Source organism: Myotis daubentonii, chromosome 12, assembly GCF_963259705.1.
Source record: "Myotis daubentonii chromosome 12, mMyoDau2.1, whole genome shotgun sequence".
In the NCBI taxonomy this organism is placed as follows: domain Eukaryota; kingdom Metazoa; phylum Chordata; class Mammalia; order Chiroptera; family Vespertilionidae; genus Myotis; species Myotis daubentonii.
The window spans coordinates 64,217,319-64,235,907 of record NC_081851.1 but is presented as its reverse complement, the minus strand read 5'-3'; the positions used below and the strand labels follow the sequence as shown (position 1 = coordinate 64,235,907).

Here is an 18,589-nt window from a genome sequence, read left to right as displayed (position 1 = left end):
AGCAGTGTCTGGCACAGAAGAAAAAAAGTGTTTACTCAATAGTCACAGTGGTTCTCAACCTCCTGGCCCTTTAAATACAGTTCCTCATGTTGTGACCCAACCATGAAATTATTTTCGTTGCTACTTCTTAACTGTAATGTTGCTACTGTTATGAATCATAATGTAAATATCTGATATGCAGGATGGTCTTAGGCGACCCCTGTGAAAGGGTCATTCGACCGCCAAAGGGGTCATGTCCCACAGGTTGAGAACCTGCTGCAATAGAAGATAAAATGACTGGGGAAAGTATTCACTGTATTTTTATTTTCTTTACCATAAATCTGTAATACTAAAAATTTTGGAGCGTGTCTTGAAATTCCATTATGGGCATGGTCATATAAACAGAGAAAAATTTATTCACTAATCAAATGAAAAAATTCAAGAATAAGATCAGAGAAGAAAATTGGAGAAGGAACAAATTTGAAGTTTGAAGGCCATGTTGGAAGAATGAGGTGGCAGGGAAAGGTACCCATATAAAGGTATCAGACACACTTCTATATTTGGGGCTAGAAAGACAAAAGACATGGTCTGGTTCTCAAGAAACCACTGGGGAGGCAGAACCACTTTGTAATACAAACCATACAATTACTAAAGGGGGTCAGTATGTCCAGTGTCAGTATGTCCTTCCTGGATGAGGTGGGAGGGAGGAGGAGAATTCAAATGGGTATCTGAGGATATAAGTATGGGATTGCCAAGCAGACATATTGGGGGAGGGGGTAAACTTTGCAAAGAAGCAGTATGTGCAAAGCATGATGCCTTGGTTCAGGCTGCTATCAAAAATACCATAGACTGGGAGTCTTCAACCACAAACCATCTTCATTGCTTAATTATCTCCCAAAGGCTCCTTCTTCAAATACCATAGCAGTAGGGATTAGGATTTTAATATAGGAGTTTTGGGGGGACACAAACATTCACTCTGTATCACATGGGCACTGTGAGAAAGTTCATTTTACAACAGTAACATGTGGTGGAGTGAAGCGAAGGTGAATAAAGAAGCGTTAGGGTATGAATGGCACAGACAGTGAAGGCCATTCCTGAAAGACTTTGCCATCTGAGGACCTTAGAGTTAGATAAGAGACAATAGAGTTGAAAATGGGAATCATGTGATCGATCTGATAATTTGGAAAGATTGGTTTGGCACTGATAGACAGTAGAGATTAACAGGAGGGGAGCGTTAACCTGAAGCCTTATACGTAAGCATTGCAGAGGACCCGGGGAAAGGTAATGACAGCTGTTCTGAACCCAGGAGTGGCAGTGGAGAGGAAGTGGAGTAGAGGCGTAGGAGAAACATTTGGGAGGTAGATGATCAGACTTGTATAAGGAGAGATGGTTAAAGAAGGTGCTAGGAAATCTAGGGTGAGTCCCAAGTTTCTGGCATAGAATATTGGGGGGGGGCAGGTTGAGGAATCAAGCAAGCAAGTACAGGAAGTATAGCAGTTCAGAGAAGTGAAATGGACATATTTTTAAACAGATAACATGTTTTAAGCAGATATAATTCATATACCATACCTTTTTAAAGTGTACAGTTCAGGATTTTTAGTATATTCACAAGGTTATACAACCACCTTCAAATTCCAGAACATTTTTATCACCCGCAAAAGAAACCCTGAACTCTGCAGCCACTCCTATACCCTAATTCTCTCAGCCCCTGGAAACCACTAATTTACTTTCTGTATCTATAGATTTTATTGTGAACATTTTATATAAATGGAATCATGCAATATATGATACTAGAGGCCGAATGCACGAAATTCGTGCAAGGAGCTTGGCCCTCGCAGCCCCAGCTGCCTCGGCCTTCACAGCCCTGGCTTCATCCAGAAGGTTGTCTGGACTATCGTTCTGCTGTTCAGTCTAATTAGCATATTAGCTCTTTATTATATAGGATAGCCTTTTGTGTCTGGCTTCTTTCACTGAGCATAATGGCTTCAAAGTTTATCCATGTTGTAGTCTGTGTCAATATTTGATTCTTTTTTATGGTTGAACAATATTTCATTATATAGTTTCCGCCCGGTGCACGGATTTGCCCTCTCACAATCTGGGACTCCTCGGGGATGTTGGAGAGCCAGGTTTTGGCCTGATCCCCGCAGGCCATGCTTCTGGTATGCATATAAGATCTTTGGTTAATCTCTTCTCGGCCTCTTCCCACTTCCCTCTGAGATTCATCAGTCTGTTCCATGTGTCCATGCCTGTGGTTTCCGCTCCTGCATTGAGTGTCTGCCCCCTGGTGGTCAGTGTGCGTCATAGCTACTGGACAGTCGGCCGGTTGGTCAGTCGGCCAGTCAGCTGGTCACTTAGGCTTTTATATGTAGAGATACCTTATCTTGTTTATGCATTCATCACTTCATGGACATTTGGGTTGTCTCCGCTTTGGGGCTATTGTGAATAATTCTGCTGTGAACATTTGTGTACGTGCTTTTGTGTGAACATAAGTTTTCAGTTTTCTTGGATACCTACCTAGGAGTGAATTTGCAGGATCATATGGTAACACTGCATTTAAGTTTTTGAGGAACTGCCAAGCCATTTTTCAAAGTGGTTGTATCATTTTGCATTGCCATTAGCATCATGATGGTGCGATATGAAAACTTACCCAGAAGTTAAGCAAAAGTTGCCCAAAGTCACACACTAGTAGTAGCAGAGCCAGGACGTAATCCCAAGTCTGCCTATCTCCAGACCCCACTCTGTCCTCAACAGTACCCCCTGCGGCGGGCCTCAGTTTGGTTTGGAGTCCCCCACATAGAGGTGGTAGTTGAAGTGGTTGGTGGTTGTGGATGAGAGTACTGTAGAGAGTTTGAGGTGAGAGGGAAAAGCCAGGCACGGGAACCTGCAAACCCCCAGCAAACAGTCTGCAACATGAGACCAAGAAACTGCAACCAGGGGCATTGGAGGAAAGCCAGGAAAGAGATGTTGCCAGGAAAACCATCCAAGGATAACATTTTAGCAAGAGTGTGGTCAAGAGCGACACATGGCTGCTGAGCGTTGGCGTGACTTCCGCCAGAGTGGTTTTGGTGAAGTGCGGGGTGCGGTGGGGTGGGGAGTGAAGGAAGAATTGGACAGACCTTGATTCTAGTGATCTGAAGAGGAATGGAATGAGCCAGCAAACTTCATTGGCTGTGAAGGATGGGGAGATAGGAGAGATGGCCAGCAGAGAGCTGGTGTTTTTGGGTTTGGCCAGAAAAGACACCTCATGTTCACTTAAATTGCTAACAATCTAGTTCCAATTAGTGAATTCCTCCCTTCTTTTATAACTACCAACACAAGCCATATTCTCAGTCCTTTTCCTCCTCCACTCTTTAGGAAAAGCTACCTTCTTCTCCATCTTCCTTTCTTCTCCGTTGTCTCTCTCGATCCACTAATGAGTAAAAAATGCCCATTGGATTCGTGTTTCTAGGAGTTTCAGGATTTCTGAAGGCTAATTTGTCATAGAGGGAATAAGTACTGTCAACATCTAAACTTCCTGAGGATTCCCAAAGTTCTTTTCAGCATTTCTGAGAGCCCCACAGTGCTCCTTGCCCTCTCTATGCAAATCTGCTGTCAATCCATTTATGTTGTTCTAATTGGGAAATATAATCAGGGGTGGCAAAAGTTGGCTTGCAGTTGCGAGTACGTGAAACACAGTTTGTTCTTGTATTATTATTTATTAATTATTGTGTTATTTTCCATACAAACAACTGTAGACCTACGTTTGCCCCGCCCTGTATTCTAAATTCTGAATAACCACTCTACAAATATAGTTTGCAACATTTCATAACTGAAGGACTTCCTTTTATCCCTTGTGCTTTATGCTCATAAATCCTTTTACAAATGATTTTCTTTTGTTCTAATGAGGAAGGCAGAGTAACATTATTTCTCTCATGTTAGAAATGATGAAAGTGAACCCTAGAGAAGTTAAATGGGACCTAAGATACTACTAGATTTTCTACTCCCTTATGTTTTCTCTTTTGTTGGTAAGTACGATGTATTCTGTTTAGAATTAAGGTGAAATTAATGTCTTAGATGGAAGGAAGAGAAATGACACCACCTTTTGAGATTTTTTTTCCTTTTTGAGAAAGAAAGAAGCATTTGCTGTAGGGGAAACATCTGAAATAAAAGAGAATAACCAAGTCACTAAGTGGAGCCTTCTAATCATGGGCTTGAAGTTGTGTAAATATACGGGAGAGTACAGAAATAATCTTTAAAACATTTTTTTTTGTTCCTATACTTTACTTTTTTAAATCCTCACCGGAGGATATTTTTCCACTGATTTTTTAGAGAGTGGGAGAGAGAGGGAAAGACAGAGAGAAATATCTATGTGAGAGGAACACATCGATTGGATGCCTCCTGCACGTGACCTGACCTGGGCCTGGCCCGGCAGTGAAGAGCCTACAACCTGCAACCGAGGTACTTGCCCTTGACTGGAATAGAACCCGGGACCCTTCAGTCCGCAGGCCCACACTCTATCCACTGAGCCAAACCTGCCTGGGCCCTGTACTTTACTTTTGATAGGTTCCAATAAAAAGTCTAACTTCAAATTCCCGCTTCAGAAGTAATTTATAACTGAAACTGTACCACATCGTAAGAGCCCTGAAGACATTTAAAATGTTTTCACTTAGATGGTGCCATAAAAGGGAAATTAATATTATATGTTCAAGTAGCTTTGTGTACAAAAATTAGCTTAAAATACTTTAAGATATTTAGCTTTTGCCCGGTCAGTATTGCTCAGTGGTTGAGTGTCGAACTATTAACTCAGGAGATCACGGTTCAATTCCCGGGTTAGGGCACATGCCTGGGTTGTGGACTTGATCCCCAGAAGGGGGCATGCAGGAGGCCGCCAATTGATGATTCTGTCTCATTGATGTTTCTTTCTCTCTCTCCCTTTCCCTTCCTCTCTGAAATCAGTAAAAATATATTTTTTTTAAAAGAAAGAAATTCAGCTTTTAAAGCTTATCACTATCAATAGTGAAGTGCTCATTTCATCAGCACTTCTTCTAAATATTACCTTCTGTGTGTTCTTATTCTTTTCTTCTTGTGAGAATAAGTTTTTTGGTAGCAGTTTGGTGATATCTATTTCATGCTCAATTCTGGAGTCATGCTCTAATAATTCCGGCCACTGCTCTGGCTAACAGCACTGAGTTTAGCTGGCATTTCCGTTTGTTTGTGATCCATAAAACTTAATACTCCCAGGTGTCTTCTCTTTCCGGAAGCCTCCCTAAATCTCTTTGGTTGAATTCTGTCCCATTTCTGTGCTCTCATGACACCCGGGCATGTGCCTCTGACACTGGACTTAACAGACTCGCTGTTTTTTAATAACCAGTTGAAATCTGTCGCCCGTATGGCGATGTGGGCCCTTTACATCTCAGCCCATACACGGTGCTTAACATTTAACTGATATTCAGTAATTGCTGGCCTTTCACCAAATACTACTTTTCTCTGAGAGCTTGGAGATACTTTTGAAAGCGATCTTTCATTTTCAGTGCTTCTTGCAGCATTCCTACATAGCTACTTAGAACTCAGGATTTTAAATCCTTTCCTGGTATTTTTGGAGATAGGCAGCTTCCACCCCCAGCATGCAGCAATGGTAGATTAGAAAGAGATTTTGTACTCCAGGCTGTGCCTTCTGTTGACATTCTCTTGCTTCTTAGAGGCTTTCGCTGTATAGTCCTCATTCCCTTGGAGCCTCTTTGTGTAGATTCTATCCTCTGAGATTGTCATCTGGCCCCAGTGGGAGGATGCCTAAGAGTTTTATTTACTTATGACAGTTGCTGAAAATGATCTCTTGTTCATGGTGGGCACATAAAGCATGAGCATGTTTGTGCTGGTACCAAGTACTGAACGGATGTCAATAACCAATTCCGAATTCACCTCATAAGGCCTCCTTGCATTTTTTTGGTAACAGTTAAAGTACCATGGTTTAACTGCATTTTATTTATTGCTGGATTTCTGGGGCAGAGCCTGGACTCCCAGGGTTCTTTGGGTAAAGTGCTCAGCACAGTGACTGGCACAGGAGCACTCATAAAGATCTCCTCCTCCATCATCATCATCATCATCATCATCATCATCATCATCATCATCATCATCTGCTTCTGAGCTGAAGTAGTGTGGGGCTTTATTTTGGGGTGTTATTTACAGTTTGAACACTGACGTTGCCATAGTCTGTCATACTCTTTCATGGGGTTGAATTTGTCCATCTGGAAACCACCTGATTGCAAATGTCTAATATGTGTATACTTCGGTTCTCTTCCCTGTTGAGCTCCAGCCAGATGCTAGGAAAATACTTCCTTGGTAGGACTTTGGAATTCCATGGTAGTTATTACTAGAGCTCTTCAAGACTGTCAGAATCGCTGTAAATGTGTTAGTTTGGTTGCCAATGTTAAATCCCAGTAACCAAGAAAAAATAAAGAAAATGAAGCCTAACTTTGATACTTAATTGTTAACAAAAAAATGCAAGGAGGTCTTGTGAGCTGGTTATTTTCTGTTCAGTATTTGGTACCAGTGAATCCCTGAATTGCCAAGATTGCTGTAATAATGCTGGTTATTCATTTGCGGACAATAGGGCCTGTGATTGAATGCTTAAAAGCCAAGCACAGGCATTAGTAAAAATTTCTTCTGGATGATGCCTAGAAATTGATCTAATAAGCAAGCCTTACTAATGATAAAATGTGTGTGGATGGTGGAAAAAGCTTAAATTTTAAAATCAGGTGGACCTGACTTTGCAAATGAGTAACACGATATGAACAAGTAATTTAACTTCTGTAGGCCTCAATTTGCTCATCCCTGAAATGAACAGAATAATACCTAGTTTTCTGGGTGTTATAAGATTTAAACATAATAAAGGTAATTTTTCTAACATGCTGTCTATCATATTACATGCCACCAGCAAGTAGTATTTGTAGAGACTATTATTTCTTCATTTTCTAAAATCTAGAATAACATAGATTATTAATGCTTCATTGATTTAGTAAAAGCTCTTTGCAGGGGGAAAACAAATTTAAAAACCCAGGAAAACCTCATTTCGCAAACCTTTCCAAGACAAAAATGAAAAAAAAATTACTTTTAGAGTTAAGAAATACAGTATTATCCAGGGCTACCACATATTGTAATTGTTAACTAAATTTGGGGGCTATTGCTCCACTATCCAGGAATAATAGCTTATTCTCTGAGTCATCATTTCAAGCTGTTTACAGCATTTTAATTTTACTGTAACCATTGGCTCACTTCCCAAGTTCATACTATTCCATTTGGTTTGTGATAGAAACAATTTTGACAGTGATGATAATGAGACTGTGACAGAACATGCTGAGAAAAGTAACTTATTAAAGAACATAAGATAGCCCTAGCCGGTTTTGCTCAGTGGATAGAGCATCACCCTACAGATCAAAGCGTCCCGGGTTCAATTTCAGCCAAGGGCACGTACCTTGGTTGCAGGCTCCACCCCGGCCTGGGCCCTGGTCGGGCATACAGGAGGCAACGAATTGATGGGTTTCTCTCACATTGATGTTTTTCTCTGTCTTTCCCTCTCTCTTCCACTCTCTTTAAAAATCAATGGAAAAATATATTTGGGTGAGTTTGAAGAAATTTTTAAAAAAGGACATAAAATAGAGAACTCGAGAGGACTAGAGATGACATTGAAAGAAATGAGAGGGGAAATTAAAATTGAAACAAGATCCATGCAGAAACAAGCAAAGAATACCAAACGTGGAGAGTACATAGAAGAAAAAACAGTATGTATTTTGTGATTTATGACCTTTTTCAAGACAACAGATGAGGACTTTAGAGAGGGTGAGTTGTAGGGCAGAGACACAAAACCTGGCTGGGAAGGTGGAGATCAAGGAATGGTGGCTGAGGTTGTAGTTGCCAGAATGAAATGCTCTGGATCAAGTCAACGGGTGGGAGGTAAATGATTTCTTTATTTTTTCACTTCCAGTAGTGTCTGTCTTTCTCTTCACCATTCCAAGCAAAGCTAGGTGAAGTGGGAGCAGGGACCCAGGCCTTCTGAGGAAACCACCTAACGAATGCCAGCCGTGATTCAGCTCTGAGCTTCTTCCTTATGGAAGCCATGTGTTCATGCTTATGGAAACTAGACTACAACAGCAAAAACTCTGGATTGCCTGCCCCATACAGAAGAATTAATTATCCAAGAAAAGTTACCTTAAATAATTTCAGAAACTTGACACACGTAAAAGATGACACCCAACGAACAAGGAACACTAAACTTCCCTTCAAACAGACTCCAGAGGAAGAGTCATTAGCCTTCTACTCTGGATGGGAATAATCCCAGTACTTCTGGCTTCTTTTTCCCGCTCTTCATAATATCTTTTGTATTTTTTCTCCTCTTGGTAAACTTCAGACCTGTCTCCATCAGACCTTCTACCACATGACCTTATCTCCTCCTTTTTAGAGTAAATTTAAAAAGTTTCCGCTTAGGCGGAAACTTCCTTGACTTCCTGCTGTCAGGAGGACAAATCTTATATCTTTACCCATTTTTCTCTTTCCTGTTGGTTGTTACATTAAAAGAGGTGACCCTCTGCTTTATCTCAGATAAATCCCACCACCTGTGCATGGGTTCATCACCCTTGTCCTGTCAGGGGCCTTGTTAAAAGATTAAATTATCTTTCTTCTGTCCCTTAAATTTCCCTTTCCACTGATTCTTTGCACTTATACATACGCAGGTGTGCCAACTCAAAAGTCTGTAACAGGTATGCAGATGCTAACTCAACATTTCCCCTTGTATGTCTTAGACATCTCTAATTCAATGTGTTCAAGAGTGAACTCATCATTCGCCTCCCATGAACTTCCCACTCCTTCTCCCTTCCCTCAATTTAGCAATTTTGGTTGGGTTATGAAATGACTTCATAACCCAACCAAATGTCTAGCTAGAAATCTGGAAAGCATCCTTGATTTCCTCCTTTCTGATCATTCCACCATAGCAAACAAATCAACAAATCTTGTTGGGTCTATCTTCAAAATATATTCAATAACCAGCCATGCATCTCTGTCTCCATTGTCATAGTCTGGTTTAGATAACCATCATCTCTTGCCTGAAAGGCTATAATTGACTACTAGTTGGTTTCCCATCATTAGTGTAGGTCTTTACTAATCTCTTCTTTATACTGCAGCTAGAGGGAATCTTTAAAAAATCCGAATATGATCATGCACTCTCCTCACCTTTAAAACAATGATAAAGTCCAGACTCCTTAATATAGCTTACAATTCTGTTCATGAGCTACTTGTATTGACTATTTAGTCTCATATCTCACCACTTCAGCCAATACTTCAGCCAATCAAAATGTCTTTCAACTTTTCTTAATTGGCATCTCCCCACCCATTCTTGCCTTGCGGGAACTATGATTCCTAGACTAAATTAGTGGCCCAACCCTTCATAAGATACGTTATTATAATTACTTGTTTAATTCTTTGCTAAAGTATAAAGGCATGCATTGTGTCTGTCTTGCTCACCAATTTAGCTTTCTCCCTGTTCACCCCCAACTTCTTCTGCCAGCCACTATAGTGCCTTACTTAGTAATTGGTGTCTAATAGATTCACAGTAAGTATTTGTCAAATGATTTATCTTTCAGAGTTTTGTTATTTCTCTTACTGAACTCAATAATCTTGATTCTCCTATGGAGTCTCAGAAAATATAATCACAAAACTTTTTAAATCTCATGTCTGTGGTTAGAAAGGGAGATTAAGCTTGAATGTTGCCAGAATAACAAATGCTATGACACCTTAGTCATTAATCCTTAAGGCTTAAAGGTTTGTAATATTTACTACCCACTTTCACAAAGGATTTAGGCATTTAGAGAAACACCTTGTCTCCATATGAAGGTTATAGGAATGTTAACATATATATATATATGGCCATTTATGTATAAAAATATTTATGTATATCTGCCATTGGGAGGAAAAGAGTTTTCAGGGGTTTGGGGGAGTTGTTTGTTTTCTTGGAATAGAAATAATGCTTTAGACAAGATAATCTTTGGAAGTTCTAATACGGCCAACATCACTTCAAAACCATTTGTTGAATGCTTATTAGATATAATATGTCACCTGATAAATTCTGCAAGCACAGAGCCAGGAGGAACCTTTGCTGTCATTTTGGCATGCTTCCTAGACGCTGTCTGGGAATTTAGTCTACAGCATCTCTGACAATCATTACCTTACTTTGGCAGGAGAACTTTCAGGAATGGAATTCCATTGCTGATGAGCCCACCTGCCCCACTACTGGATGCTCTAGTGTCACGATATTTATTCTATTTCCCTTTCCCTTCTCTAACCTACCATCTCTCTTCCTGTCACTTTGACACATAAATCCTCTACTGTAACTAAATCCTCAACTTAAAAGCCTCCAAATACTAGAAAGGAAGAGGTAGTGCAGATGAGCACACAGTGTTTTGCAGGCCACATGGCAGGCACATTTTATGCTACCCCACTAACTCCCTAAGCAATCTAATACACTGAGCAGCGTTAATAGCATTATACTCAGAGGTAATTAAAACTTTCACTATTTAGTTAACTTTATGTCGAAATCCAGTTTTTTAGACCTCTAAACATTCTGAGTAAAGAGCCGGAGGTGCTAATTCACCCTGGCCAGCGTGCTCAGTTGGCCCACACACAAAATGGTCTCGGGTTCGATTTCCCGTCAAAGGCATGTACCTCTGTTGCAAGTTCCTTCACCAGCCCCAGATGGGGCACATGCAGGAGGCAACCAATCAATGCATCTCTCTCACATCCATGTTTCTCTCTCTATCCTCTCCCTACCTAATCCCCGCCATGCTCTCTAAAAAATCAATGGGAAAATATCTTCGGGTGAGGGTTAACAAAAAATAAATTTAAAAGGAACCTGGGTGCTAATTTATATCTGTTAATAGATAGCTGCAGGGAATGGGCTCCTCTTCACTATTCTAAAATCGGGAGCACACGCCTTGTTGTCCTAGGCAACATCACAAGGGATTTTTTGAAGAAAGTGTCTTCACCAGTCATGTTAATGAAAGTCTTTTTACTGCACAAACACATCATGGCTTTTGGAAATCACACCCAACAGAGCTCTGTTGCCCTTTTGAAGTGAGAACTTCTTTATTAGAAACTAGAGGCCTGGTGCACAGATATGTGCATGGGTGGGGTCCCTCAGCCTGGCCTGCGCGCCTTCTCGCAATCCAGGACCCCTCAGGGATGTAGCAGTGCTGAAGCGGCAGGCGGCCAAGGGGACCCTCAGCCAGGCCAAGTGCAGCTCTGCTGCCACTCATCCCGGCCCTGCTGCACCTGCCACTGATGCCGCTGCCACCACCACCACCACCGCTGCCACCACTGCCACTCAGTAGTGCTGCCGTGGAGGTGGGAGAAGCTCCAGCCGCCGCAGCTGCACTCGACAGCCATGAGCCTGGCTTCTGGCTGAGCAGTGCTCCTGCTGTGAGAGCACACTGACCACCAGGAGGCAGCTCCTGCATTGAGTTCCTGCCCTCTGGTGGTCAGTGCGCATCATAGCAACCAGTTGACCGGTCCTTCTGATTGTTCGGTCCTAATGGTCACTTAGGCTTTTATATATATACTAGAGGCCCGGTGCATGAAATTCATGCACAGGGTGGGGGATGTGTGTCCCTCAGCCCAGCCAGCCTGCACCCTCTACAATCTGGGGCCTCTCAGATCAGGCCTAAATGGGCAGTCGGACATCCCTCTCACAATCCAGGACTGCTGGCTCCCAACCGCTCACCTGCCTGCCTGCCTGATTGCCCTAACTGCTTCTGCCTGCCAGCCTGATCACCCCCTAACCACTCCCCTGCCAGCCTGATTGATGCCTAACTGCTTCCCTGCCAGCCCGATTGCCTCTAACTGCCCTCTCCTGCTGGCCTGGGTCCCCCCCAACTGCCCTCCCCTGCAGGCCTGGTCCCCCCCAACTACCCTCCCCTGCAGGCCTGTGTCCCTCCCAACTGTCCTCTCCTGCAGGTCTGGTCGCCCCCAACTGCCCTCCCCTGCTGGCCATCTTGTGGTGGCCATCTTGTGCCCACATGGGGGTGGCCATCTTGTGTTTGAGTGATGGTCAATTTGCATATTACCTCTTTATTATATAGGATAGATGATGCAGTCCTTGGGGAAATTCTGGCTTATTGTGTCCTTTCCAGACCTGTGAGAACATGTCTATGCTGGGGAGCAAACATTTCCATTGCAGCCGGAGAGCACTATCAACATTAAAGCAACCCCTAAACCACTGGGAGACTAAACAACCTGGACTAAAATAACATTGACATTCACGTTGAGACAGCCAGGAGTGATTTAGAGCCAGAGTCTGAGGATCAGCACAACAAAGTGTTTTAGAGGTTTACTAACATCCCAAAGTCTGTGTTTGGGAATTCTCAATGAGTAATCCACTGATAGAAGTCACTTGGACTAAAGTAATATTTTATACTATGTGTATAAATTTCGGTTTTGCAACATTTTAAGGTTTTTAATAGACTGGATTTTTTTTAAAAAAAAAATGCTTGACTTTTGAAATATCAAGTCACAAAGTAACTATTTTGAAAGTTTTCTCTTTTTTAATTAAATTTATGTATGAAGTTTAGACAAAAGAAATCTCAAAAATCACCTATATTTCAAGGTTTTTGGAAATGCTTTAACACAAGGTGAATTCTTTTGGGTTTCTATTATTTAACTCTGTCTGAGGAATTTTTTTTCTATTCTTTTATCAGGTTCTCCAAAGTACTTACTATTTATTGAATAAGCCATCACTACACACTACGTTCCCAATGCAATTTCCAATGATGATAACTGCCATTAAAATTCATTCAGACCTGGAAATCTGTGTGAAGCCAATAGGTAGGTATTTCTTTAAACTATTGTAAATGAAGCAAGAAACTCTACAAAACAATTATCCCTGGAAAAACCAACGGAAACATGTCATGATATTAAACAAGAGTTATCTTTGGATGGTGAGATAATGGATAACTTTTTTCCCTTTTCTTATTGTCTATTTTAAATGATGCATGTATATTGCTTTTACAATAAAGGAGCTTTACTTTTGAAAAAGCAGTAGTAGATAATAGTATCCACATATGTGACATGAGATCTCAGGTACAAGTGCAGGCAACAGAATCTAAACAGGGACACAGACACATCTACTGAGTATAGAAACAGATTGTAACGGGATAGCCCAGCCCACCTGGCTCTCCTGGGCTGGCTTCTTTGCAGATCACAAATATAACTCCGAACATGGTGACAGGATTTTGGGACCAGGTTATTTCTAACCCCTTGTGGAAGGTCAACAACTTCTCCATACAGCTTGGTGGAATAATTTTGGATTTAACCTGAGAAACGAAGCTGTTTGGTTCTAAGTAATAAATCTAATATTCAGCAACAAGAGTTCATAAGATTTAAAAAACGCCTGTATATACACAAAGGTAACCAAACTTGTCAGTTATCCAATCTTTACTTTTAATGGGGTTGACAGAGATTAGGGAAATCAGAGAAGTGCTGCCCCCAAATGTCCTGGAAGAGGTACCAAGTGCATATTATAAATTTAGGCAGATCCTAGTGAGTCCTACTGATGTTTGCTAAAACCTGATTTAAGTTAGTAAAACAAACTAAAAAATGACCTCTTAAAATTTATAGTTACACATTCAAGCAAATATATACATATTCAAAATCAAACTTTTTATAATTTTTCTTTTATTAATTTCTTTATCTATTCATTCACTCATTCCTTAATTTAGCGCATGCTTTTTTGATTAGCTTCCATGTCAGAGGCAAAAACGTAGGAGTTGGGGAATACACTAGGAGGGGGAAAAAAACCACAAAAATCCCCAAGTTCCTGGAATATGTTTATAGTGTTCAAGAAAATTTTTTAAAAACCCAAATAAACAAGTAAAATATATCATATGCCATTTGCAGATACATGTTAAGAAGAAAAATAAATCCAGGAAGTAAGGTCGAGCATGCCAGGTGGGAGCTGGGCATGGAGAAAGAGGTGTTGTTTTAACTGGGTGGTCAGGAAAGGCCTCCTGTAAGGTAACTTGGTTAATAAATGTAAGAGGGTGGGTCTCAGGCAACTTTAATATTTCCCTTTCTCAAATCATTTGAGCAGCCGAAGTGGGAGAATATTGATTCAGCGTGTCTGTTATATTTCATTGCACATGTGAAATAACCCTACTTTTTATGCTCTAAGAGTGGTACCTTCAGCGCACAAGAATATGGTTCTTACACAAAAACAATACACAGTAAACAAGTTTCCTCCAGAGTTACATGCCTGGTGAACAGACTCTCTCCAATGTCCCCTTTTGGTGGTCCCATTGACTTAGTACAACCGTTCATATGGACAGTGATCCCCCCCCCTATTTCTCACGTGTTTGCTTCCTGAAATTGACCATGAGCCCACTGAAAGCAGGGAAGGGACAGTGATTTGTCCTCTTCTCAGCCTCAATGCCTTGCCCAGGCCTTGAACATGTCGGATACTCAATGATTATCAGTTGCGTAAATAAATTTCAGGAGTAAATTAGGTCTTGACTTCAAGCAGTTCATAAGATGACGCCCCAAGGGCCACATTTACTTACAAAACTGTCCAACGTGGGTAATTATGTTACATCATGATGCCACCTGGACTTTTCCAAGCCCTATGCAGACCTGGCATCAAGAAGTCGCTCTGTAAAAAGCAACCGATGGAATGCCCCAACAGGGATCCTTTCAGCAGAAGCAGCTCTGAGAGGTCGTTTCCAATCCCATGTTCCCCGTGACAGTGCTGTGAAGTGAGACAGCTGTCAGGGCCACATTTTTCTCCTCATCTCTGCCACAGAGAATCAGTTTATAGCCTCTTTCTGAGATGGTGCGGAAGGGTGATATTTTCACATCATATTAGGGGCAAAATTAGGAGGGTTTATGATAACCATACTGGGGTGAATAGTAAAAAGATAAAAAAAAGGAACCCAAAAGCTTGATTTTATAATAGAGTCCTGATTCTAGGCCTTCATAATAATTGTGTGGTTTTGGACAAGTAGCTGAAACTCTGTGAATCCCATGACCTCATCTGTAAACTGAGAATAATAATTAACTACCTGACAGTAATATTATGAAGTTCAAGTTGTAAGTATATGTAAAAAATTTGGTATAATGCCTGGTATGTATGTAATGTGGGTGTTTAATAGATTGTATTTTCACTACTACTAATAGTAGTGTTGATGGAACATTGCTCAGCCCTAATGAAACTTGACCTTTTGTGGCAGCGTGACGGACCTAGGGATGATTATGCTAAGTGAAATAAGTTAACAGAGAAAGACAAATACCCTATGATTTCACTTATATGTAGAATCTAAAAAATAAATAAAATGAGCAAACAAAACAGAACCAAACTCATAGATACAGAGGACATTTTTGATGGTAGCCATGTGTGAGGGAGATTAGGGGAATGGGTGAAAAAGGGGAAGGGATTAAGGGGTAAAAGTTGCCAGTTGTAAAAACAATCACAGGGATGTACAGTCAATACAGCGAAGGGAATATAGTCAATATTATTTTAATAACTATGTGTGTTGTCAGATGGGTACCAGACTTACCTGAGTGATCACTTCACAAGGTATATACATGTCTAATCACTACGTTGTACACCTGAAACTAATATTATATTGTATGTCAACTATAATTGAAATTTTTTAATTTTAAGAAAAGGAATATATAATAGTGTTACTATTGGAGAACTTAAGCAAATAAGATTTCTCAACTTTTATACGATCACTGAGTATAATGCTCAGAAATATATTTGTAATTTAAAATTTATCTTCCTCTATATACTCAAAATATTAAACTAAGTAGTGTTTATAATATCCTTGGATGTTTTGTCACTTGAGAACATGAATAAAATGTTTCCCCAAAAATTTCAGCTGCAAAATGGGATGGTATTTTATAGAGAACGTCTCTGTGGTCTCAGAACATCATACATGATAAGGGATAGCTTAGCAAACATTTTGCCATCATTGCGGTTGATACTTTTCCTGTAGAAAGATACAGTTGATGAAAGCAATTAGCTTTTTGGGTAGGAAAGTGATGCTTGTATGGGGCCTGACCTCTGGTCTGATAACTTCATTTTTGTTTCTTTAGAGCCTTGAAGTATCACTAAGGACAGAGACCACCACGAGGCACAAACATCACCAACTTGCGTGATTATGGAGATGATCTGTGTGATGCTGAAAATGTCTCTAGTTTTTTGACAACGGCTAAATAACCATGGGGTCCAGTGGACTTGGGAAAGCAGCAACATTAGACGAACTGCTGAGCACTTGCATTGAGATGTTTGGTATGAGTCTTGTCTCCCCTTCGTATCTCTTGATACTATCACTTCCTCCTAGTCAGAGCCAAGTGTTGCTGAAGAGCAGAATTCAATCTTCATATCTTGGTGCTTACTAGTAAGGCCTTTTGATTGACCCCAGTCTGTCTCCCCAGTATCACTGCTCTCTGCATTTCCTTCCCTTTACTGCCCACAGCTAATACACTAGCCATACTGTCTGTATAATGATTCTGGAACATTCTCTGCATCTTTCTACCTGCATGCCTTTATCATACCCCGTTCACTGAAATTCTGCTTCAGGGTTCATTGCAGATATCATCTCCAATGTTCATAATACCATTCCTAATCTCCCCTGTCAGGATTGCTCCCTCCCACAGTCCTTTGTAACTTTCATATGGCACATGGCATATGCTGCTGTGGTCACTTCCTGGTCTTTGGCTTAGACAAGTGAGGGTAGCACAATCTGCTGCATTCTCTATTGCATCTGTGTCGCACATCTCCTACTGGGTTATAGATAGACTGTACAGCTGTATGCTTATGTTTATGGATCTACCTCAGCACTTTGGATTACTCTTTACCACAATAGAGTCACACTGGAGTTGTTTGTTGAATTGATTTTATAGGAAAAAGCTAAACCAGAATAGGGTTGCCAGATAAAATACAGGATGATCAGTGAAATTTGAATTTCAGATAAACCACAGTTTTAGTATAAGTATGTCCTAAATAATGCATGGGATATACTTATATTAGGAAATTATTTACCTTATTTCAGATTTAACTAAAGGTCCTGGATTTTCATTTGCTAAATTCTGGCAGCCCTAAACCAGAGTAAGGGTGAAACCTACCCACTTAACTTGCAAGAAAATAGCAGCAGAAGTAGGAGGAAAATGATAATTGAGTCTATGAGAAATTTTCGACACTAATGTTTCTCTACTGATATTAAGAAAAGAGAAGAGTAGTACTGTTACCTCCTCACCCCGCATCTCATTCTATTTTTTAACAGATGACAATGGAGAGCTGGATAATAGTTATTTGCCAAGGATAGTTCTACTGATGCACCGATGGTATTTATCTTCCACTGAACTGGCAGAAAAACTTCTCTGCATATATCTTTTCAACTACTGTATAATCATAAATCAAGTTATGTACTTATGTAGATAGAGTGTATAACCAAAGCCAGTAAATTAAGATGATAAATAATCTTCAGTCAGTTATCCAGCTGTTTTGTGAATATATTTAGACGTCTAGACAAAACACTGGGTGGTGGAGCAAATAGTTGCCTATCCATCTGGATGTTTTGGCTCTACTTGAACATAAGCACGAGATATAAAATGAAACAGGAGCTCTGGGCTGAATGTCTCTAACCTGCTTCAACATTTCTGCTGTGAGTACAATGAAAGAATATTTAACACTGATTCAGGATCTAGTTCATTCCTTTTAGCAGTGCAAAATGATGGACCAAGAGAATTTGATTTAGACATTTAGAAATGCCAGCCAAAGTAATATGATGTGGCTCAGGCACAAACACCACCTAAGATTTTACATCTTTCCTTACTGTCAAGATACAAAGAACATTCTAGCAGGTTTATTGTAATTTGTTGACTGATGTTAATTTCAGCTTTCCTTGTGACTTAAGAGGGGAAAAACAATACCATTCTAGAACGGTTTTTAGCAGTTCATCAGTTGTACATAATGCAGTCTTAAAAGATGGTTGAAAGTCAAGTGACTGAAAATGGCAAAATAGTCTCACATTTATAAGGACATTTCATTCCCCAATATCTAATGTTATCATATAATTGCTAATATTGGTTCCTATAGTCTCTGCCTGCTTCAAGCCCAGGGGCCCTGCAGATAAGAGGGAAGCCCTACAAGGCAGGGGAGCCCGAGAGGGGGTGGGCCCCTGGAGTGTCATCTGGGCCAAGTGGGGCTTCCACCTGCATACGTCCAGCTTCCTCCACTTTCCACTTCTTCCCTCCATCCTCCCACAGCCTCCAGGATGAAGGGGATGATAGAGAGGATAAGGGGACATTCACCCTGAGCAGAGGTCCCTGGAAGTGAACGGGATCCTGGTTCCAGGTGCCCCAAGTTTCCACGGGTCCCACTGCTGAGGGTAGCCCACAGGGAAGGATGGATGAAATTGTCTCAGTCTGGTCCCATCTCTCATCAGGGGCCTAACACTGTCCAAAGAATGTGCCCCCAACAGCATTCTCATCATTAGTATGCCCGCTGATAATATGAAACACACATTAAAATGGATATTTAGACACAGTACAGCCTAATGTCTGAAAATACAGATTGTATAACAATTGAAACTGC

General features: G+C 40.8%; 1 protein-coding gene across 6 annotated transcripts in view; it reads left to right on the top strand.

The window, feature by feature from the left end:
* The window catches only part of RASGRP3 (RAS guanyl releasing protein 3), a 106,478-nt gene that overhangs the window by 52,444 nt on the left and 35,445 nt on the right, over positions 1 to 18,589 (top strand). For 5 of the 6 annotated variants that reach the window (XM_059660150.1, XM_059660155.1, XM_059660152.1 and 2 more), the window contains exons 2-4: positions 12,696 to 12,822; positions 16,087 to 16,282; positions 17,277 to 17,371. In XM_059660150.1, the coding sequence (XP_059516133.1) occupies positions 16,213 to 16,282; positions 17,277 to 17,371 (165 nt within the window). In that variant the 5' untranslated portion in view covers positions 12,696 to 12,822; positions 16,087 to 16,212. Of the gene's footprint in view, positions 1 to 12,695; positions 12,936 to 16,086; positions 16,283 to 17,276; positions 17,372 to 18,589 lie in introns of those variants that run through there. The other variant, XM_059660154.1, reaches the window with a different exon arrangement.